The sequence below is a fragment of the Nyctereutes procyonoides genome, unplaced genomic scaffold (genome assembly GCF_905146905.1).
Source record: "Nyctereutes procyonoides isolate TBG_1078 unplaced genomic scaffold, NYPRO_anot_genome, whole genome shotgun sequence".
Taxonomy (NCBI): domain Eukaryota; kingdom Metazoa; phylum Chordata; class Mammalia; order Carnivora; family Canidae; genus Nyctereutes; species Nyctereutes procyonoides.
This window is the reverse complement of record NW_026575120.1, coordinates 26,864,971-26,889,101: the sequence shown is the minus strand read 5'-3', so window position 1 is coordinate 26,889,101 and position 24,131 is coordinate 26,864,971. Positions and strand designations below refer to the sequence as shown.

Here is a 24,131-nt window from a genome sequence, read left to right as displayed (position 1 = left end):
CTCTCTGCCTTTGGTGTAGAATCATGAGCTCCAGCGAGTATAAGGAAGCTGGAGTTGCATTCCAAAAATCAGTGAGCACAAGGACACATAAGGAGCATCTGTCCTTAAAAGCTCACCTCACTCTGACAGGAAGACTTCTGGCCTCTGTAATTAATTCCAGAACCCCTTCCAGGTCCAGTCAGTCCATGAGCCCTGCTCTGCTGTAAACAGGAGGCATTCCTGTCCACCGTCCCCCTCTGCACAATCCTCTGCCTCCACCAGCCAGCCACAGCTGGAGACATCAGTGTCACCCCAGGGCTGTGTCGAGTGGAGGGCTCTGGACTTCTCCAAGGCCGGGGGTCCCCATCACTGCACCTGCTGTGTGAGGCAGTAAGAGCAGCAGAGTGTGCTTTCATGGAAATACAGCTCACAGACTCCAGGTCAGACTGCCCAGATCAGAGCAGTTGGGCATGGGGCCAGGAGACTCTATTTTTAACAAGCTCATGGGACGATCCCTGTGGAAAGTCAGAATTGGAAACTGCCAATTTAGTTTGGTGCCCATGCTATAGGATTGAAAAAAGGTCATAATTAAGAGACATGCCCAGGCACACACACACACACCTGATTAATACTAGGGTTGGGTTCAGATCCCACATGGCTGGGCTTGGGCTCTTTCCACTTCCCTAACATGGGACAAGACATGACGGGGCCCACTGCTGTCGGCTGCTTCTGCCTCCCCATAGCCAGGGCTGCACTGGGCTAGATGAGCGAGGCCTTCCCAAATAATGATCTGAATGATGTCCACCTCACATCCAGCATGAAACAAGATAGGCTCACAGCAGCCTGGGAATCTGAACCTCAGACCTCCTGACCTGCAGTCAGACCTCCCCCTTGAGCCAGGGGCTCACTTCAAATTGTTTCCTATTGACAACATTTCATGATTGTGGCCTCCCCCAGGGAGGGACCCCCCCAGGACCCAGTAGTTTCTGTTTATTCCTGTCGGCCCCCTGTCCTGGCTGACTCACCATTTCCTGATCATAAGCTCCCTCCCATTTCCCACTGACCCCTCATCTGATGCCTAAAGCCCCCTCTGGCCTGCCCAGTAACAACTCCTCTTTCTGTCCCTGGATGGTACACTTTAATGCTTCCCTTCACCTTCCCTCTTCACTCTACCTCTTCTGGGCTCATTTTTTCTCACCCCTGCTCCCCCCTCCCTCAGCTTCACCTCTTCAACCACTGGCTGGATGTTGCTTCTTCATCTCAAGGCCAAATCCTGGGGCTGAGCCTGGGGGAGGCATTTGGCCAGGAAGGCTGAAGCCACCCTCTGAGTGAGCAGCCCCTTCTGACTTGAAAGGCCTCATGTCTGGGCTCAGCACATCTAAGGGGGCAGGGATTGGGTCTAAGGCTGCCTGTTTGGGGTACCAAAGCCCCACAGCCTTCTGAACTGGCGTGGGGACTCCCGCTTTGTTGCGGAGCCACTGCCTAGGACAGTCAGATCTCACCCCTCCCCTTCAGGGGACCCTACACTATCCCTTCCTGGAGCCATTGGCTATGTGGATTCCAAGCCTGTAGCACAAATATCCTGGTGGCCCAGGAAGACCCCCTGGGTGTTTTCAGTTCTCACAGCGAGTGGGCAGCTTCTGCATTTGGTGGGCGGGGGCCAGGGGTGCTGGACCCTCTGCAAGCAGTTCTATCAGCCCCGATGTAAGAGGAAACCCATGATGATTGGTAGCACTTGGAGCTGGGATTGTTTTCTTCATATCCTCTCATAAATCCCCTTTACCATTTGGAGAGTACTCTTCTTCCCGGATAAATGCCCCAAGTTTCACACAAGAGACCAAGGAGGCTCCCAATTGAAATGAATTTAGCACCTGCAGGATCCAGGTTTGCCTTTGGGGTTCTGCTATGCTACGAGGTGCCTTCAACAGATTTTCTCATTGAGGTCATCAGAGCCCCACGTGTCCTTCCGAGGACTGAGAATGTAGAAGCTGGACCTTTGATCCAGTCATTCCCAGTGTGATGGAATCAGCCAACGGGTCCCTTGCTCCCAGTGGCACTTCATTTCAGCCAAGTACAAGCAACACTTTATTCGGCTGTTTTTGCCTCTGTTAACCCTGGGCTGCTAGATTCCTAACCAGGAAGGACCAACTGGACTTTTACTGACTTCAGTACAACTAGGTCAGGCAGGTAACCCCTGGTTCCCACACATCTGCATTTTTCTGAGGATCTCTTGCTTGCAAATTACTTCGGGTCCCAGTACGAGTCACCCACACAAATACAAACCCAGCACATGCCTCTGTCTGATGGAATCAGACTAGACAGTTGCTGGCAAGCTGTCAGGAGCCCATGGTCCTGGAGGGAGGGTGGGAGGGTGAGGCTCAAAGGGACCCCCAGTGGCTGAAATCGCAGCCAAAGCTACAACAGACTAGCAGGTGGGGCAGGAACCACTGTAGCCCCCAGAGACCGCTGGATGGACCACCAGCTCTGCTGAGGAGCCAAAGCTCTGTGTCCTGGAAGGAAGCGCACTCTTAAAGTCTGAGCTGGGACCTAGGCCAGCAGTGGGAGGGAAGCGGGGGGGGGGGTGGCAGCATTTGGCACATCTGTTTGGTATAGCAGGTTGCGGAGCTGTGCTTTCTCACCAAGACTCACTATTTTGGGGTGGGGTTCGGGTGCTGGGTGGCCACAGAATAACACAAATACCCACTGGAAGCCACTAGAGAGGGACTGACCAGCATGGTGGGGGTGGGTGGTGGAGCCCACTTGAGTCTGTGAGAAAGGCAGGAGGTGAACCCCAGGGATCCTGGTCCGTCCCTTCTCTCTGCATATTGGTTTCTTTCTTTTATATGTATATGTATATAGCTTTTTCTTTATGTTTCATTCATTCATTTATTTATTTAATTGAAATTCGATTTGCCAACATATAGTATAACACCCAGTGATCGTAGAGGTTTAATGTTGGGGGCACAACAGCTGTTATAGGGCATAAAAGCAGGCATAATAGGAGGCGCCTGGATTTGAACCAGGGATCTTTTGATCTGCAGTCAAATGCTCTACCCCTGAGCTATACCCCCACTCATGCATAGGTGTCTAATAAGCACTCTAATCCTGCGGAGCCACACCCTGACCGCCTCCACCTGCAGAGGTGTTCTCGGTAATACTCTGCTATCCCACAGCCCTGCAAAGGTGCCCTACCTGTCTGTCCACCCCTGCCCCTTACCTCTACTTATAGCCAGCACTCTTCCATCCCTCAGCCCCTGGCTGGAGGCACTAGCCTTAAAAATGTTGAGGTTTGCAGCTAGGACATCCTCCAGACTCACCTAGAAGAGCAGGACTCAGAATTAGGTGGTCAACAGACCTTCTGAGTTTAGGGTCGGGGAAGTAGGGCTAGGAAAAGTAGATGTTGTTGGGCCTCACCTGGGAACCCCTACACCAGACTCTCTGGGAAGGGGGCAAGGGACAAGTGGAGTTCCTCACAAGTTTCCGATGATTTTGGAGCTTCCCATTTACTTTGTGGCTTGTCCTACCTGGTATAGATCGGGGGGAGGAGGAGAGACCGTCATTAAAATCAGGCCCAAATAAAACATGCCTGGTTTAGTGACCAAATTATGACTTGAATCTACATTTATGATTAAAGGCATCTCTGTGCTAAGCTGGGCGGGAGATGACCTCCCCCCTTCACCTTTCTTTTCGCCCTTTATGTTTCATTGTTCCATGTGCTGGATGGAAGATAGAACCTGAGAGAAGGTGCAATATATGGAGAAGTGGTGAGGTAGGAAGGAGAGGTTCATGGCCATTGGAGCACAGACCCAGACAGGGTGATTGCAAATGTGTGGTCAGAACAAGAGGAAGGGCCAACAGGTGACACATCGACTTGAACCAGGGACTACATGACATGTGGTCAGATGCCCTTGCCCTGAACTCTGTCCCCGTTGAGCATCAACACCAACATCTGTTGGGTGTTCTACTGAGCACCGCATCCCCTGTGTGGTTGTGCCTGAGCAGCCATCGTGCATAGTACCTTCTCATCTCTACTGAACTAGGAGGAACTGGCTGACTAACCTCATCTGGACAGACCCCTATCTGACTCTGAACTTGCTCTGTCCTCCAGAGACTTCTAGAGATCTTACTTGCCCACAGCTCTGCACCTCCTCCGTCTCTATGGGGGGCACCAATCATCGTTGAGAGCTGGAATCTTCCCTCTTTCCTTCCCTCCCACTCTGCTCCTACTTCAACTGCCCACTCCTTCTAGTCCCACCCTGATGATCACCCTCTGCACAGCAGGGTTCCCTGGGCTGCTTTACATTGTCTATTCTGTTCCCTCTGCTCTTCTCATTCCCTACTCCTTGGTTTTATTTTATTTTATTTTATTTTATTTATTTATTTATTTATTTATTTATTTATTTTATTTTTTTACTCCTTGGTTTTAAAGGAAGGTGCCTCACTGGAGAGGTCATGGCACCATGTTGGCCCTACACCATCAGCTCAGCACAGCTGGATGACTTGGGACCAGATACAAGGACTGGCTATTGGAGCACCAGACTCAGGCCTCTGAGTCTCAGGCCATCTCCTGGACTGACCAGAGTAGTTCTATCATTGTAAGAAATGATATGCAAATTATAAACATACTATCTCTGAAATGACCTATTTGCTTTTCTCCACACAGGTTAGTTTTGTTTAAAAAAAAAAGCAACAATTCTAATTGTCAGAGTCACTTAAAAAAGATATGCTTTTATCTGAAAAGAGACAGATTTCAACAGATTAAAAATGGATCAGTGGAGACTGGTCCCAACCATCCGGGATCCCCCAACCCCACCTGTTTTCCTCTTGATGATGCTGTCCCAAGGGCTCAGTATCCAGGCTGGTGGTCTCATAACACAGAGACATCCAGATTCAGGATCTCTGGCCTCATTTTGGTGCCACCAATGGCTTTATTATTTGGGACAGTTTTTGTATTTCTTTAGAACCAGATGGATTTTTCTCATAAAGCTTCTGTCCCTCATCCACTGGGCCAGTCCAAGCATGGCATCACATTGCATTCCAAATGCTAGAAAGCAAGAAGGAGGTGAAGGCATTTGTACCATTTGGTATTTTTCAGCAAACTGCCTTTTTAATTTAAGAAAAAAACTGATTGGAAATACACCATAGAATTGCTAGGAAGCAGAAAATAAGCCTTGGAAAAGGCATAGCCATGTCGGCCTCAGAGACTCATGGCAAGAGGCCAGAGTGGTCAGGGAACTGCATCTACACCATCCAGAACCAGCCATTCTGGGTGCTTTATCTCTTGACCATGGCTTGAATCCTAAGGAGAGCATCAACATGAGATAGCTAGTACCAGGGCATGGTTACTTCCTCGGTATAGAAGACCCTAGATTCTAGTTCTGCTAGCCCGCATCCAAGGAAAACTGGGACTTTTTAGGAAGGGAAATGGGTGTTGTGAAGCCAAAAAAATTCCTAGATGTCCACAACACCTGTTTTTATTGAAACATTGCATCAGCAAATATATAGGAATGGCTACTGTGCTTGACCATGGAAATGGTTGTTGTCACATCTGAACATATGGGAGAATGGGAACTTTGGGAGTTCAGTGTTTTCCTGTTCTTTATCTTTTGCTGAGGCATCTGCTAAATATCCCTTTGAACTAAGCAACAGAACTGTATCTCTTATTCCAAAGCTCAGTTCACTGTTGAATAGAAAGAAGAAAGGCTAGGGCATCACATACATTCAAATGGGGAGACAGCCAAGTGTGTGTGTATGGATTCGTGCACCCATGTGCCCACGAGCTAAATATTAGAGAAAAGCTTTGGGGATTATAAAATATAAAAATAGCATAAAAACATACATACACATAGGTAGAACTTGACAGCAAGTACCCACCCCTCTCACTACCTCACCTTTCAGGGAGATCCTTTGTACCTGAGTATTTTGCTATCCTGGCACCATTACCTGGGTAACGGGAAAGGTCCCAATAGAGGCCAAAGTGAAAGCAAGATGTAGCAATTTGCTTGTCAAATTTGAGGAAATGCCCTGACATCCTGTGAAGCTTCATTGAAGTGGCAATTAATCCAGGAAGTGGGTGAAACTGTGAAGCCAACCAGGATCACGATTGGATGATCTTCTCTTTGTTTTTCAGGATCTCAATCACTCAGTAGGGTGGGGGGAGTTTTTAGCTTTGGCTTGGGCCTAGATCCTGTTTTGTTACAACAGCTGGTCCCTGAAGGTTTTGTCCTCCAGGCGGAGCTTTATTTCGGGAGTGGTACTCAAAATATTTAGCCATCGCGGCAGCACGGATACTAACCAATCAGAAGAGACGTCAGCTACAAAAAACCATTAGATGCCTACCAGATGAATAAACCTCTGATCCATCGGTCTACTGAATCTAGGTGGTCAATTAATCAGCCCATTTACCACTGAGGGCCCATGGGTTCGCAGATTTTCAGCCCTGAAGAATCAACTGGATTTCCACTGTCTTCAATCCTGAGTAGGTCAGAAAAGCAATCTTACATCCACCGCACTTTCTTTGAGGTCTTTGGCCTGCAACCAGTTCCAAATGTTGTATCAGCGTAGGCACATGGTTACAGAAATAGGAACTGGTTCTGTCTATGGAAAAGGGTGAGACAATCATTGTCCAGGTGGCAGGGAGCCAGCCCGGAGCACTGCAGGGAAGTTGGAGACTCAGGTTCTCGAGACAGGGGCGATCCAAGGGGACGCAGCCAGCGAGGCTCTCGGACCAGTTAGGGAGCTGCCGGACGATGCCTGGGCTCTGCCAACACTAGAATCTGTGTCACTTGATCTGAGTGTAGTGTGAGTCAGGAACACCTGTTGGTCCAGAAGTGCTGGGGGGCAAAAGGGAGAAAATAGCCTTTAATTTTGGCTTCTGCAGCTGCAAGGAGAACCATTTCTTCCGCCAGGGCTCACATAATTGGGGATCCTCAAAAGGTGGAAAGAGGGTTCAAAATTGGGAGGGAAAAAGAACACATCTGAATTACAATTGGGGACCTCTAGGTTATCAGTCAAACGCTTTTCGCAGGCTTGTCTAATTGGCATGTTTCAATTCTGATTTTAATGCAGAGTCGAGTTATCAGTTATGCCTGTCACCACACCTAGCAGTACTGTGCCACTGCCATCTGTCACCACGCTACCATGCCCACACCTTCCTTACCTTGTCCTCATTCTCTTGCCTCTGCACCCCTGGCTGCTGTCTGTGCCTACACCTTACCTCTTACATTCCTCAGTCCTGGGCTGAAGACACTAACCTGAAAAGTCATTGATGTTTGGCACCAGAATGTTGTTTAAAATTATATAGTGTAAATTCCAAAATAATTTTCCAGCCACTTGGAATTACTGGATGTTATAGTCAAAGTTAGCGGGGGGGCAGGGGGGGTGTGCCTCCCCAAAACACAAGTTCCCAGGTACCTCCTCAGTTCTACGACATCATAATTCCTAGGGCTTATCTGTTTTTAAGTAATTCTGGTGCAGACAGGCTGAGTAACCGCTGATCATAATGTAAACTTTAATGAGGAGCTAAGGAACTTCTGCTACACACACATCATTGGCAACAGCACCATGACATGCCCCACAGCCCAGAAGTCACTTGAGAAAACTGACACAACATCCAAGGAGGGTGGTGATGTAGGTGACTTTACAAAGAGCAGGATCCTAAATGAGCCCTCTGTTTGCATTTGGCAATAAGTTAAGCCACCTGTAGGGGCACCCGGATTTGAACCGGGGACCTCTTGATCTGCAGTCAAATGCTCTACCCCTGAGCTATACCCCCTTGCTGGAGCCAGGCTCCTCCTTAGCATAGTTCACCTGTGTTGCTGCATCCAAGCATTCTATAGTATACTGTATGTTCTATTCTCTCTTGGTCTACCTATGAACTTGGCAAGCCCACCACAAACTGGCTGGAGATCACCCTTCCGTTCCCCAAGAGACCCTCCCTTGTCTAGTAGCACTTTTCTACCCTGTAGCCACAACCTGAACTCCTTGGATAAACTGCAATCTCCTCCCCGCTCCTTGCTCACTACCTGTAGGAGGGGGAAGGAAGAGGAAATCTAAGAATCCTGCCTGGATTAGCTACATCTACAAAAATGTTTCATAACAAATCCTCCCCAAATCTGGATGCATGCAACAATAAACATGTATTTTCATGTTCCTATGTCAGCAACATGGGTGGCAATCAGTGGGTCTAGTCTGGGTGTGACCTGGTGGCCCTGCTTCAAGCTGAAGGTCCATCTGTGCTTGGATTCTTTATGTGAGTTAGGCTTAGGTTTGCTCCAAGTCTGTTTATTCTCGGGTCCAAGTTGGAGGAGCAGCAGCTTGCAGGGCAACTTTTCTCATGGCAAAGGCAGAAATGAAAAAAAAAAAAAAGTCAAGACCAACTATGCAAGCAGGTTTCAAACCTCTGCTTGTATCACATTTGCTAGCATCCCATCAGTGAAAGCAACTCTCAGGACCCAGCCCTAAATCAAGGTCAGGGAAATCTATCCCACTTCTAACGGCAGCATCTGAAAAGCCTCATGGCGAAGGATGTACACAGAATTAGCACACAACTGAGGCCAACATTTTAATCTACTGTGATCTGCCCTCTTGGTCATAATTACTTCCACATGCATAATCTACTCAGCTTGATCCCAAGGTCCCCAAAGCCTCCTGCAGTCAAAGTCTGGGATCTTATGATCTACATTAGATCCAGGGGAGGCTTCTTTTGATCAGGAGAACTATAAACTTAAAAAACAAATGATCTGCCACTCACACACCCAAAATCCAATGATGGCACAGAAACAGACTTAGTGTAATACACAATTTGCATCCAAAAACTGATCATGATAGGAAGCACACACAGTCATAGAAATTAGCTCACAGAAATTGAAATGCTAGGCAAAAGTGGCCGTGCACTCTGCTACCTTGGGTTCCAGCCAGAGCCCCCTTCTGGATCCCAATTTTAGAATTTGCCAGCCTTTTCACAATAATATTGTATAACAAACTACTCCCAAAACTCAGTATGATTAGGCTCTGGTTCTGCTACCTCAGGAGAGCTCCCTGTCCATGGTACTGCATGACTTGTGGTCCGACCCTCTGAGAAGTCTTCCTTTTCCTTCATCCTTCTCTGCAATTTCTCAAGAGATCATTGGAAAATATGTCCTTTCTGGTTGTTGAGCATTCTTCTCAGTTTGCTTCCCCCCTGTAGAATATGCTGGAAGCCAGGTCCTTTTACTTCCCTGTCTCCGTGTCTTTTTGTCCAGGCTAGTAACACTCTTGTCAGTACAGCTTTCTCAAGCAACCTGTGGGTTTTGTATTTATTTGACTCCATGTGCCAGAAGCCACAATCGTAATTCTTTTTGACATATGCTCTCCCTCCGGCTCAATTATAAATATTTGTGCACGCCTTAGTCTTTCTAGGAATATTTTTGTCCGACTGAGAGGATGTACTGGGCACCCGTTTAATTTTTCAATGCTCTTGATAAAGTGCATTCAGACTATGAGTTCGTTAAGCTTGATTCGACTATGCAATTCTGAGCTATCTAGATTGCCTCAAAATTCTGACTGCAAATCAATAAGTTCTCTTCTGACCTCAATTTTTTTGTAGCACCTTATTAAAAACAGCCTGAACCAAAATAGCTCACACCCTCACTATTTTTCCTTGAAATATCCTACCCCTAATTCCACAAGTTCAAGTGTATTTTCTGCCTTCCAGGTTATCATGAGCCTCTGGCTTCTCAGCCCTCAATAATAGTTTTCCATTTCCCCAGGTGATTGTAAGAGTTCCCTTGCCACCCATTGCTTCATTGAGAAGACATGCCAGGTACTTCACCCTTTTGTTTTAGCAGTAGCCCCCTTCTGTATGTCAAATTTAGCATTTGCCAGTCTAATGTACAATATGTTGCAAAACAAGCCACCCCAAACTGGTGACACACAACAATAAGCATTTATTCTCATGCCCATGGGTCAGAATATTGAATGTGAATCAGTCGATCTAGGCTGGGCTTGTCTGGGTAAGTCCACTTCAAGCTGCGGGTCCAGCCAGCCTTGGCTCCTTAAGTTGGGCTTAAGGTTAGGCCATGTGTGTCTATCCTGGGGCCCAGGCTGAAGCGGCAGCAGCTCACAGGATAAACCCATCTGGTAAGCCGAAGCGCCAGAGCACAAACCCAACCTTGCAAGTTGATCTCAAGGTCCTGCCTGCACACACTTGCTAACATATTGGCCAAAGCAAACCACACGATGTACCAGTTATCTTTTTTTTTTTTTTTTTTCTTTTTCTGACGCTCGTGCTCCCACACTCGCGCTGCAGGGAGGGACCGGCTTCTACAAGCGTTTCTCCTGCAAGTGAGCGCAATAATAACAGCTGTCAGTAGAGGGCGCAGCTGTCAGTGGAGGGATGTCGCAGGAGAAAAGGGGATTGTCTCCCTAATTTCTGCCAAGTGTTGTTGTTGGTGGTTTTTTTTTTTTTCCTTCCCCTTGGTCTCTGCTGCATGGCTGGTCAGAGGTGTGGGTGTGTGAGGGCCCACCAGGCACCCAGAGAATGAAGTTCCATGGCGATCTTCCATCCACAGCCGGGCAGGCCACCACGGCCCCAACTCCCCGTAAGCAACTGCCACCTGCGTGCGCAGGCCAACCCCGCTTGCATCTGCGGCTCCGAGGTTTAGTCCCCGAGCCCTCCGGGTGCAGATGCTGCCCGCTCCAGACCTCACACTTCCAAGCGGCGGCTCTCCTGTGCCCAAGAGGTTCGCTCGCCCGGGGACGGTGAACAGGGCAGGCTGCGGCAACCTGGCGAGTGGGCTGCAACCAAACCTCCCCGCCCCCCCCGCCCCCCCCCCCCCGTCTAATCCCAGCTTTGTAGAGGGGTCCGCTTTCCAGATTTGTCCTTTGAGTCCCTCTCCCCCGGGATAACTGGAGTTTCCTTTGCACCTATGTAGTTCCTCTCTTTTCATAACACAATATTTCGTTATATTAAACTTCCCACTTATGTTACTGTGTGGGTTTTGTCTCCGGGTCGGTCCAGACTGATACCTATGGCCTAGCCCAGAGCAAGGGGGTGCGGAGCACACGTCTAAAGCAAAGGCAACGGAAACTGAGAGGTGAATGGAAACCGAGGGGTCAATTGATTGCAGCTAATAGGTAGACCTACCAAACTTCAATATGCCGGGGAGAAAAGACCCCCGAGACGCCAGGGTGTGGGGAAAAGTGGCGAGCAGGGCACCTGATGACATTCAAGAGACTGGGGGTATCTGAGAAGCCATCCTCTGTGTTCGGCAATAAAGCAAAGCTCCAGCAGGGGGCACCCGGATTTGAACCGGGGACCTCTTGATCTGCAGTCAAATGCTCTGCCCCTGAGCTATACCCCCTGACGCTAGGCTGGGTGCTCTGTACATTACTTCACCGTGACGCCACACCCAGGCATTCCACAGCACCTCGGACGTTCTCCTCGTTGCTAGCAGGCCTGTGACACCGGCAGGCCCTCCAGACTCACCAGAGGCCACCCTGTTCCCACGAGGCCGCCTTCTCCTTCCCGCAGAGACCCCTCGCTCCTCTGATAGGCGCTTTCCGCTCCAGCCACACCTGAGCTGCAGGAGGCACCAGGCTCTGCTGACCCTGCCCCATCCTTCCTCCCCTCCCTCCTCCATCCTCCCTCCTCCGTCTGCTCTGGCCATCCTCCCCAGCCTCACCCCTGCTGGCACTCCGGCCAGTTCCGCACTTCTTCCCCTGGCTCCAAAACCCGTCCCCTCTTGGGACAGTCCCCTAGGGGCCCGTGTGACCTCCGAGAGACAGCCCCAGAAAGGCAGGAGCCCCTGAATCCTTCCACCGCACAAGGGAGGAAGCTAGGGCAGGCCTGAAGGCTGCTGTTTGGGGGCCCCAGGGTCCCTGCTTCATGATCAGAGATCTCTTTCTTCTGCTGCCCAGCAGGAGAGCCCAGGCCCTGCAGGCCCCCCCACCCTCCGGCGCTCCCTGCTTGCAGACCTCCATTCATCTACTGGGAACACACATCGTCCTTCCTAAAAGGCATCAGTGCATCACCTAAGGGGTATGTTACATGGCATCAGAGACTGGCCAGATTCACCTTCCAGAGACCACAGAGGACACTGAACCGTGAGATGGAAAATAGAGTAGACGAGTGGAGATCCTTTTCTCATTGCTCTGCAGCTCACATCTATTATTACTGCGCTACACAGGTAACATGTTTTACCTCAAAAACACAACGTAAACTCAAAATCAGTATTCTGGTGAGAATAAAGCAGTGCCCATCCATGATATTTCTACCACAATCCACCTGCTCCCATGTTGCTGGTTACCAGCCACCTACACAACACCATCCTTTCCTTAGAGGATGTAACTGGAATGTGGGGGCCCTTTGCCCGGCCTGGCTAGGTTCCCCAGGTGAGGTGAAATCCATCTGCCGGAGCTGGTTCTAGCCTCCGTGCCTGATGTTTTCACCTTTGTTTCTGAGTCCACTGAATAAGTGCTAAGTGGGTGGGATGATCCCACTTTTTGCTGATTAGTGTCCTATCTTTCACGCATGGCACAAGGATGCTGTGCATTTACCTGGCATTGTAAGATCACACCCTGCTTTTGCTTGGAGGCTTTTTCAGTGATTCAGAGGTAAGAGACAAGGCTGTCTGCACTCAGCGCTGACTAGAGGAGAGCCTTTACATATTTGAGCTTCATTTTCTTTGTCTGAGTCCCAATGCCAACAGAATTAGCCACTCTACTGTAGGTTGCTTCCTGGTGTTCTGTGGTAACTTACTAGAGCAGGGCTTGGCCCTCACTGGATACTTCATTCCAGGGGACCCAGGCAATATTCAGCTTTCCTGCTTGGTCACGGTATGTCAATGACAGCCAGGTTCCAAGTCCTGAATAACTGGCCAGATGTTCCCAGTTTTCACCCCAACAAGGCCAGATAACCAACGCCATGTTCCCCTCACTTCCAGCACCTGACTTCTAGGATTAATTTTCACACAGCCAGCATTCTGTCACAGGAATAGTAACAGATAGTGGCTAATTGAAGCAAATAAGGAAATGCTGGGACAATGACAAAGATCTCAGAACCCTCAGGAGGTATACTCTGAAAATGGGCAGAATTAAAGGGCAGCCGGGTCAGAATCATTTGCCCCCAAACAGATTCCTGGTTGAGGGGGCTGGTAATGCCCCCACTGCACAGGGTGCAGCCATCAGCCCGACTGTCCATGCCAGAGCTCTGGCTCCCCTGGAATAGATTCCAGCCTCTTCCTGCCTGTGTGTACCTTGTGCCATGTTCCGAGTCTTAACCTGTGCTTGTGATTGGCGAAGCTTAGGGCACGGCTGGGGTTGGTGGGAGGGCAAAGTCTGCTACTTTTGCCTGTTGTAGTGGAGGTAGGTCCTGGTTTCCACCAGCCATGCACAGTGGTGGACACCCCGCCCCCCCCCCCCAGTGGAAAGGAATTTCAAATGTTGAAGGTGTAAGAAAGATAGTTGCATATGCCTACCACCAGTATGGAGATGATTGTGGATCAAAGCCAGAATAAGGACTGGGGGAAATTGTATAGCCTTGCCAGGGACTGGGGGTTTTGTGGCAAAGGCCTATAATCTGCCTCTTCTCTTCCTCTTCCTCCTCCTCTTCTTTTTCATCTTCTCCTTCTTTTCATCCCCCTCTTTTTCCTCCTCCCCCACTTCCTCATCCTCCTCCATCTTTTCTTCCTCCTCCTCCTCCTCTTCTTCCTCCTCCTTCTTCTTCTTTGAAATTCCAATGTAGTTAACATACAGCATTATATTAGTTTCTGGTGTACAGTGTAGGGATTCAGCACTTTCATATGTTACTCAGTGCTCGTCAAAATTAGTGTACTCTTAATTTCTCTCCTCCCTTCTTGCAAAAAGATGTGGTTATCTGGAATGCCAACAAGTCTAAATAAAGATGGCAGGTCCATACCATGGAATATTTTTCAGCCACAAAAAGAAATGAGCTATCAGGCCACAAAACGATATGGAGGGACCTGAAATGCCTATAGCTAAGTGAAACATTGATCCTGAAAGGCTTCTAACTGTGACATTCTGGGGAAGGCAAAACTAGGGTCAGTGAAAGATCGGTGTTTGCCAGGGGTTGGCGGGAGGGAAGAGGAATGACTAGGAATAGCAGATGGAATTTTTAGAACAGTGGGACTATCCCTATGAAGCTAGGTAATTGTGGATACATGACGTCATGCATTTGTCAAAACCCATAAAACAGTAGGAACGTTGATGTAAACTATAGGTATCAGTTAATGATAACGTATAGATATTCGTCCATCAATTTTAACAAGTGTACCACACCTGCAAGATGTTAACGACTGGAAACCTGTGGGTGGGGGCTGGACTAGGTAAGAGGGAATAGGGGAACTCTATGTATTTTCTGCTCTGGGTAGTGTAAACCTTAAACTGCTCTAAGAAATAAAGTCTACAAACATACGTATTTGTAATGACATGTGAGGGCTCAATGGATGATGTTTCCGAGACCACCTGATCTATGTTCCAACGACCCCCCCAGGAGCCTGAGCGCTGTTCCCCCCGCCCCCCGCAGCAGTATCCAGAATTTTCTTCCGTGGGCTTGCCTGACACTTGGGGTGGGGCGGAGACCCTTTCCTTCTAGGCCTCCGTCTGCACCTGGCAGCTTCTCAGGCCCCTGCCCAGGCCACCGACTTTGAGAACCAAACACGTTTGGAATCATCAGGCCTAGACCTTCCCCAGTGCACCTGTCAGATTACCTAGCGGCGCAGCGGGGTTGGGGGGGCTGCTGGAGGAAGGGGAGAGGGAGGGCGCCTGGGTTTTACAATACAAATGCCCTCCCCCCCTTCCCGCCTCCAGCAACAGGGTGCCCAGCGGGTGGGGGCTGAGACCTAGGGCCGGTGCTCACGAGCAGCGCCCCCGCACGCACCCCTAACTGCCGCTCCCTCCCTAGAGAAGAAGGGAACTCCCCAAACACGCTCGCCGGTCAGAGGGTCACGACAAAACCTCCAATTCTTAGCAAGCAATTTTTTTCCTGAGGCCGAAGGTGGCCTTTCCACCTTTTCACCCTCTCGCACTTTCTGTCCGCGGAGCCCTTCAAGAGGGAGCCAGCCCAACTTTAAAACCCACCTAATAATAGACGGAGTGTAATCACTCAGGTTATTCACAATGACCAGGAAAGAAAACCGACAGGGGGCACCCGGACTTGAACCGGGGACCTGTTGATCTGCAGTCAAATGCTCTGCCCCTGAGCTATACCCCCACAGCCGCTAGAGCTTCCTAACTTGCTTCTTTCCACTAATGTTGCGATACCCCAGTGTCCTCCAGTACACTAACCGCCATTCACTCTCAGGAAATCTGCGGAACTGCATGCTTCTGGTCATCAGCCTCCTCTACCGACTCCTCTACAGGCTGTTTCAGCTGGGCTGGTTTTGTTTTGTTTTGTTTTTCTTCTATGCGCAATTAGTTATTCATCCATCTTGTCGGGTGGTCCATACCATCTTTGTTGCTTTATTATCAGGGAAACATTCTTATTTTTAAAATTGTATATTTAAGTAAAAAAAAACCCATATAAGGTAAAATTAAAGCGATCTAACAGGCAGATTTATATTTTAGTAGGAACCTCACATAGACACACACATTTTTCCCCAAAGTAAAAAACTCAAAAGTCTAGGCCCACCTGACCTGTTTTCATATTCTCCTGACAGGTTTTCCCCTATGAGTATTTCAGACATGAGTCAGGAAACGTTTCCCGATCTGCTTGGTAGTCTTGCTCCCTTGAGAGCAAAATCTCAGTCCATGCTGCAGCCTACAGGATCTACAGGAACTGGCCCTGGCTGCTTCCTCGCCTAACTCCTTCCCTTTTCCCCTCCAGCCACACTGATCTTCAGTGTTCCTCCAAGGGTGCCACTTCAGAGCCGTCCGGTGCTTTTTCCCTGCACTCAGGGCTCTCTGCTTGCCATCAACTCATCAGTTAGGCCTCCTCTGGTGGCTCTGTCTAAATTGCACCCTGTCATTTCTATCCCCTTGCTCTGCTCTGTTTTCCTCGCAGTCCCCATTACGACCTGCATTATAGTAATACAGATTTTTGTTAATTATCTGTCTCCCTCACAATTCATGGCTTAAAAACAAAACAAAACGAAACAAAACAGCAAGTTAAGAATAAAAGCAAATTTCTGTTAAGGAAATCTCCAAGGACAAGGATGTTCGGATGCATCTCTGGAGAACTCCACATTTCCATGTTCTAACCTGGATACTTTCCTTTGTGGGGCCAAGGATACCTTCTCGCCTTCTATTTCATTTGTAAATAGGAATAATTCTAATTCTCTCAAGCCTGACTTTTCTGAGATGAATTCAGCTTTTATTTTATTTTTTAATTTTTATTTACTTATGATAGTCACAGAGAGAGAGAGAGGAAGAGACACAGGCAGAGGAAGAAGCAGGCTCCATGCACCGGGAGCCCGACGTGGGACTCGATCCCGGGTCTCCAGGATCGCGCCCTGGGCCAAAGGCAGGCGCCAAACCACTGCGCCACCCAGGGATCCCCTGATTCAGCTTTTAAACTCACACTGGGCTGCTCCAAACAGAACAGGTGCATCTCTGGCTTTACTTGCTTGAACAAGTTCTCCCCATATTGGGGAGGGGTGGAAGGCTTCTTGGGTGTTGGTTTCCTAAATGGCAAAGTGAGAAGATGGCTAACCAACAACTGAGAGCATCCCAGTGGTCCCAGGTAGGCACTAGGAGAAAGGGGAGAGGGACCTCAAGACACTGTCTTTGGTGGAGTGAAGGCATCAGTGCCTGGTGACCATGCAGAAGAGGCACTGGTGAACAGGTGCCCTGGCTGTGGGTGCAGATGTGTAGAGGTCTAGAGTGGTGCTTCTCAAGGTGAGGCCCCACACCAGCAACATCAGGATTACTTGAGACCTTGTCCTTACAAACTTTTAGGGGTGGAGCCCAGCCATCTTAGTTTTAACAAGCCCTCCAAATGATTCTGAGGCACCTTAAAATTAAGAAACACTGATCTAGGGCAGAGTTCAGATGACAAGCAGTTTCACCATCGTCTTTGGTTTTAATCCTGGTTGATCCTGGAGGGGGTGCTCCAATTCCGAACCCATTCCTTTCTTGGGTGTTTCAGTACCTGAGTCTTTCTGCAGGTGGTACAAAAGGAAGCCGTGATGGATCTGCGGACAGTGTTTCTCAAAGGGGGTCTCCTGACTTTCCATAAGGAGTTTGTTCCTAATCCCAGATCATATCTGCATGTTTGACAAGCTCCTGAGATGATTCCTAAGTACAAAAATCTGAGACTGGCCCAATGTAGTCCATGCACCAAGTCAAATCCTGGTGTCCTCCATTAGCTTTCCCCTTGTGGTCTTTGAGCTGTGTGGCATATTCATGCTCTAGAAGCCTGCATTCTAGTCCCTCTGCTGGTCTTCAGGTTTGTATAAATCTATTCAGATGGCTCCAATTGTGTGGCTTTTACATTTTTTGACTGATGGAAGATAGGGATGCGAAGAAGTTAAGAGAATCATTGGTTCAATAAAGTCAGAAAGAGTGGATTTAGGTACTGATCCTATCAATAGAGGGCTTTGTGTGGTAGAAGGCTAGTAATCCTGAATATCTGCATTCAGATGTTCGCTGTGAATGGCACAGACTAGTGACTCTGAAGACCCTTCTGGCTTTAAATGTTGGGATCAGTGCTCTTCTAGAAAAAAGCAGGGAGGCAGCTACAGGGAGGGGAGGCTTTTGCTCATTTTGCATCAGAGAGGTAAAATTGTGGTGAGGTAGTCTTGGCAGCTTCCAGGAGGCTCAGCCAATGAACATTTATGACAAAGATTTATAGGTGTTGGGTGTGGCTGCACATGTTAAAGGTATTACTTAGGCCCACACCTACATCAGGGGGTATAGCTCAGGGGTAGAGCATTTGACTGCAGATCAAGAGGTCCCTGGTTCAAATCCAGGTGCCCCCTGCCATTTCCCACTTTTGTTCAGGGAAGCTGGTACTAAAGATTCAGCTCCTTTCCCTAATACTGAGCCTGGGGATATTGAGACTTCCCAAATCTGGAAAAAAAAAGTCAAGGGTACCTTAAAACCCTGTCACTGAGCACCACAGCCCCACAGTGATAGATTCCTCCAACTTTGACTTCATATTTCACTTACCATGGGTCTTGTTCTACATAGGCGTACTTTTTCTACGTGTTTTTATTGTTCTACATCAGTGGTATGCTGGTAAATATTTAACAACCAGCTCTTGGTGGAGGGTATTTTTTATTTTTAGTATTTTCCAGTTTCATGGTACAAATAATCTCACCGTGACCAATTTCAAGCTACAAACATAAGATCTTCGAACATGGGATGAAGAAGATATGCTAACAAGTGACTCTCTGGTGCGAACCAGCTCTAGCACACCTCTGTTCCTAATCCATCTTCCCCCAAAGAGGCATGGATGGGCTCTTTGGCCCCTACTCCAGCCCCACAATGCTTACTGACATCAAAGCAGTGGCTGACATCCACCTGTTTATCTAGAATCATCCATTCACTCAAGACATTTTTGATTCCCACTCAATGCCAGACACAGGAAAGACATAGTTGGGCAAGAACTGTCTCTGGTGGGTAAAACAGTCAAATGAAGAAATGGTCAAGTGTATGATAAAGATTGCTAGACAAAAGAGAGGGTCATTTTAAAATAAAAAGATTTCTGTTACAGAATTCTGTTAGATAATCTAAAACTCCTTCTACCTCAAAACACCCAGAAGTGAAAGATAAAATATCACTTTATCAAATGCTGTCAAACAAATATCCAATCACAGGTATAGCTGAGCTCTCGTGACAATAAAGGATATCTTGATTGGGGAATGAACTAAAGTCTTAACCCCAAGAATGCCTGTGGTTATGGTGGGACAGCTGAGGTGTTGAGTTTTAAGAGCCATGTGGATCCAGATTAGGTCTAGATCTGAAACACCCCTCTTGCAAGTAAAGTCATACTCCCAGAGAGCCACACCATTAGAAGAAGGGTGGGCTAGTAAAATACCAGCACAAACAGACAAGAGGTCTTTCTCTTCTCAGGGAGGAAGGGAATCTCCCCTGAAAATTCAAAACCACAGATCTATACTTGTTAGAACTTTGAGTTTATGCTAACTGCATGGTTCAGAAATTCCCCAAGCTAAAAGTTGACATAAAAAGTGTGCCCAGGGGATCCCTCGGTGGCGCAGCGGTTTGGCGCCTGCCTTTGGCCCAGGGCGCGATCCTGGAGACCCGGGATCGAATCCCACGTCAGGCTCCCGGTGCATGGAGCCTGCTTCTCCCTCTGCCTGTGTCTCTGCCTCTCTCTCTCTCTCTGTGACTATCATAAATAAATAAAAATTTAAAAAAAAAAAAAAAAAAAAAAAAAAAAGTGTGCCCAGCCTAACAATGATTGTGGAGTACCAGGAGAAGCAGACACAAACTCTGAAAGGCACATCTGCAAGTCAGGCCACACAGAATTCCCATGGATGAAACCTGTCTTAAAGTGGGTTCACAATTCAAAATAATAAAGGAAACAAGGAATCAGCCAACCATGAGTGAAGACCACCAGACAAAATAAAGAATGTCAGACAGGAGAATTACCATATAGATACTATGAAGTAAGTGTGGTCAAAATTATTAAGTCATAGGAAACTGAATGTATGAGAATATATGACTTTCAAAAATATGAAGCAGATACATATAAAATGAAAAATAAAATCACTGAAATTAAGAGTATAATAGCAGATTAGACAGAAAGATGAGAGATTTGTAAAGGAAATAGAATATAAATCTTTTAAAAATTCCAGGAATGAAATGCAAATGTCTAAAAAAATGCAAAACAAAAAAGAGTGGCTAAGACTAGAATAGAGTTCTGATAAATGTCAAATATGAATTCTACAAGTATAAAACATAACAAGGGAGAAGCAATATTAAAATATATAATAGCTGAGAAATTTCCAGGCTTGTACAAAGACCTCGGATTTAAGGAATGAATCCCAAAAGAGATAAAGCCACACCTAGGCCCATTGCAGTGTCTTCATAATACCATAGACAAAGGGCTGATCTTTCTTATTAAGAGTTTATTTATTTATTCATGAGAGACACAGAGAGAGGCAGAGACACAGGCAGAGGGAGAAGCAGGCCCCCTGCAGGGAGCCTGATGCAGGACTTGATCCCTGGACCCTGGGATCACATCCTGAGCCAAAGGCAGATGCTCAACAGCTGAGCCACCCAGGCGTCCCCAAAGGGATGATCTTAAAAACAGCTAAATAGTAAAGACAAATCAGGTACAATGATGGCATAATTAGAATGACAGCAGACTTTTCAACAGAAGCAATGATGGTTGGTGGACAATGGAATAAAGTATTCTGAGTGAAAGACTATAAGTTAGAATTCTCTACTCAGTTCAACTATCAGTCAAAAGTGACAGAAATATAGCTGAAATAATTTACTTCTAAGATATACTTGCTGGAAGAACCTTTAAAACTTGTAATTCCAAAAGAACACTGAACCCAAAAGGAAGGGGAAAGAGGCAAGAGGAAAAACAGTGAACAAAGATATTAGTGAGCACATTGGTAAATCCAAACAGCACCAATTATACAAGACAAAAAAAAAAGAGCTGAGGAGGGCTTAAAAATAATATTTAATCATAGAGAACAATTACACACAAGACAGGGGAATGATGTGATTGAACTAATACCTTAAAATCCTTTTGTGTGGAAAGAGGGTGGAAATACTAATTATTGTTAGACTATATCAAATCAGATGTGTGTGTAAAAATTTAAAGAGCTATCCCTAGATATATAGAAAAGGAAGACTAAATTAAATAGTTTTCATATTAGTAGAAAGATGTGAATCAAGGTGAATTCCTGAAAGGTGTATAAAGAAAAAGTGATCAATCGAATAGAAGAGTGGAAAGAAAGGCATAGGAAAACATCAGAATAAATAGAAAGCACAAAAACGATGGTAGAAATGATAAAAATATATTACTAATCGCAATAAATACAACTGGACTATTTGCCAATTGAGACAGAAATTGTCATTCTGGATTCAACAACAAACTCTAGCTATATGGTCTTAGAAAATGCTCTCCTGAAACATAAATAAAAAGTTTGAAAGTGAAAAGTTGGGAAAATATACACCAAATGAATACTGACCAAAATAAAGTTAGTTTAGCTATATTGATATCAGATAAAATGAATTATAGATTAAAGGTATTCCTAGGGCAAAGACTGTTACTTTATAATAATAAAATGAACTTTCTCAGAAAAATACAATTCTGTACTTGTATTCACAGTGTCAAAATATATAAGGCAAAAATTGTCAGAAATACAGGAAGAAATGGACAAATCCACATTAATAGATTTTAATACATCTTTCTTAGTAAATGATACATCAAAAGGCATTAAATGATAAGATGGAGAGGACACAAATAACACAATCAATAAATTTGATTTAATAGACCTAACTAGATCCCTACAACCAACATTAGAATACGCATGCTCTTTCAAAGCAAAGTTTCAAACATTTATTACATACTTGATTACAAAGCAAGTCTCAGAAAATCCTAAACAAAAAGCGACATTATATACCACATTCTCTTAGTACAAGGTAAAACTCAATAACAAAAAGATAACTCTAAAAAGGACCCATACATTTTGAAACTAAAAAGTACTTTTAAATAACCTCATGGGTAGAAAAAGAAATAATGAAAAATAGAAAATATTTTAAAATTGCAGCCATTTTCACATGGAGCAGTGGACAGCACCATTTATCTATAAAAGGAAGCTAGTCAATTTATTTGGGAAAACTGTAGCTGGCTAATTCACCAAAAATCAATTCACAGAATAGCCAGGTAGCCAAAAGCCAAATATGATGAAAATGAAACCACTGATTATTGATTTGCTCCAAACCCATCTGAATTACTGAGAATTTAAAAAAAAAAAATCTGTTCCATCTGCACTCCTACCTTTGTCCGTGTCCAGAACTGCCAAATAAACACTTTAAATGGAATTTAGGACAGTTCTCCACAATCACCTTGCAATGCGGATACAGAGGCAGGGGTGATGCAGGAATAGGGTCAGAGGTGCCAATAAAACTTTGGGGGTAGAGGGATAGGAAGGTTTCTCAATCATGGGGAGCATTGGCCACTCAGCAAATTGAGTTTTGGCAAACTGGTCATTCAGCAAATTGGATGTTGGTGAATTAATATTAGGAATGGCTGAGCCAGAGTCTACAAGCGGGGTCTAAGCCTGCTCAGGTAGGGTGAGGTTGAGTCAAAGAGGTGTCAAGATTCTACATGCAGCAGTAAAGGTGTGTCTTGGGTAGAGGCATTACTTTTTTCTAAATTAAGTGATTTTAAAGCGTTAGGGATCCTGAGATGGAGGGTGGGGTGCAGGCAGGCTCTGGGAGAAGAGTGACACTGGCTACTAGGAGGAAGTCTACCTCGGCAGGAACGTGGGTCACACAGCACAGGCAAGGGGCTTACCACTGGCTCTATGTCCTTTAGGGATCCTGAGATCAGATGCTGAACTTAAGCTTTCCTTTTCCAGGCAGTGAGAAGCTTGTGACATCTTCACATCCTCCTACACCTGGTACACACACACACACACACACACACACACACACACACACACACACACGGGTCCTGTGCCAGCGATTCTTTGGGTATGAAGGAGGGGGCTTGGCCCGGGGGTGAAGCTGGGCAGGAACTGAGAGTGGTCTCCTCTCACGCCTTTCCGTGGAGGCCAGGCCAAAGATGACAACCCTGTACCCCAGAGTTCAGGGAGGTGACCAGTAGCAAGGCCAGGAGAGACCCACGGGGGGCCAGAGCTGCTTCCGGGAACAGCACTGAGACTTCTGGGCGAGAAATTCTTTCCCCAAATATTCCAGAGGAAGAGAACCTACGGGGCAGGGAAAGGGGGCAGCGGGCTCCCCGCCCCCCGCGGCGGGCCTCTCCGCCTCGCTGCACCCCTGCTTCTCCGCCTCGCTGCACCCCTGCCCCTCACTGAGCGGGGTGAGCTGCACACGCCCACCTTCTCTGAGCTGTTCCAACAGGGGGTGGTCCTCCAGAGACGGAACGAGGCTCCCAGTCCTCGGCCGGGACCTGCCCCCCACCGCCAGCCCGCCGCGTCCTGGCCAGGAAGTGAAGGGGCTCATGTTTGTTCACTCATCACACACTTATTTGAGGCCCTCTTACGTTCCTGGAGCTTCTGGGGTCACCTAAATCGACCAAATCGACTAGCAATTGGTCACACGAGATGTCATGACCCGGCTCAATGCTCTGGTGAGCGAGGGAGCTGGGTGGCAGATCTGAGGATGTGCGGGGGTCTGGCACCCACCGCAGACCGCGGGGCCGCGCCGTCCGCCCTGCAGCGCCCCCCGCCCCCTCCCCCAACACACACACCTCCCCGTGGCCTCGGAAACGGTTGGTTTACGGGATGTGATCTCTGGGAGAGGCGGGTCCCGCTTCATCCGAGCATCCGCACCTGGCACAGAGGATGCGCTCAGTAACTGTTGGACGCACGCATGGGGGATGGATGGATGATGACGGCCGGATGCGTACCTCGGACACACACCCCCGCAAGCTGGCCACCAGGCGGGACCCGGCGCGGAGCGCCTCCCCGCAGTTTCCTGGGGTCCTGAGAGAAGCAGGTGGGGAGGAGGCTTCGGGGAGACGGCCCCCGGCCCCGCCCCCGGCCCGCGCCACGGCGCCCTCTGGGAAGTGTAGTTCGCGCCTGCGCCCAGCGGCCGCCGAGGCCGGGGGTCTCCGGGCGGAAGCCGGGCCACCCCTCCTGGAGTGGGGGGCGTCCGGCGGCCGCGCCGCGCCCAGCCTCGCCTCTCCCGCGCTGCCCGTGACCCCAGCCGTGCTTCCTCCCGCGCTGACCTCGGTCGCCGCTGTCGCCGAGGGTCGCGGCACAGTCCGCGGCCGAGGAGCGGGCGCCGCGGGCCGCGCCGGAAGCTGAGCGCGGAGGCTGAGTCCCGGGATGGCGCGCCAGGTAAGGCGAACCGGGAGGACAGACGGACCGACCCGCGCCTCGGTGGGTCAGCTGGGCGCGGCGCGGAGCCGTCCCCCGGCGGGGGGCAAAGACCCCGGCATCCACCAACTTTGGTATCGGGCTGCGCTCGGCCCGACGGGCCTGGTGCGCAGGAGTCTAGGTCCTCGGACGACCCCCGGCGCCCTCCCCAGCCCTTGACCCCCA

At 48.1% G+C, this 24,131-nt stretch overlaps 1 protein-coding gene and 5 non-coding genes across 7 annotated transcripts in view; 2 read left to right on the top strand and 4 right to left on the bottom strand.

The window, feature by feature from the left end:
- Positions 1-2,978: 2,978 nt before the first annotated feature.
- TRNAC-GCA (transfer RNA cysteine (anticodon GCA)) lies at positions 2,979-3,050 on the bottom strand. The gene has a single exon. It is a non-coding gene; the product is annotated as a tRNA-Cys (tRNA).
- A 4,631-nt stretch (positions 3,051-7,681) lies between these two features.
- On the bottom strand, positions 7,682-7,753 carry TRNAC-GCA (transfer RNA cysteine (anticodon GCA)). Its single transcript has one exon. It is a non-coding gene; the product is annotated as a tRNA-Cys (tRNA).
- A 3,496-nt stretch (positions 7,754-11,249) lies between these two features.
- Positions 11,250-11,321, bottom strand: TRNAC-GCA (transfer RNA cysteine (anticodon GCA)). The gene has a single exon. It is a non-coding gene; the product is annotated as a tRNA-Cys (tRNA).
- A 3,797-nt stretch (positions 11,322-15,118) lies between these two features.
- Positions 15,119-15,190, bottom strand: TRNAC-GCA (transfer RNA cysteine (anticodon GCA)). The gene has a single exon. It is a non-coding gene; the product is annotated as a tRNA-Cys (tRNA).
- A 2,632-nt stretch (positions 15,191-17,822) lies between these two features.
- TRNAC-GCA (transfer RNA cysteine (anticodon GCA)) lies at positions 17,823-17,894 on the top strand. The gene has a single exon. It is a non-coding gene; the product is annotated as a tRNA-Cys (tRNA).
- A 5,740-nt stretch (positions 17,895-23,634) lies between these two features.
- The window catches only part of KRBA1 (KRAB-A domain containing 1), a 28,934-nt gene continuing 28,437 nt past the window's right edge, over positions 23,635-24,131 (top strand). For both annotated transcript variants that reach the window (XM_055335044.1, XM_055335043.1), the window contains exon 1: positions 23,635-23,927. In XM_055335044.1, the coding sequence (XP_055191019.1) occupies positions 23,916-23,927 (12 nt within the window). In that variant the 5' untranslated portion in view covers positions 23,635-23,915. The remainder of the gene's footprint in view (positions 23,928-24,131) is intronic.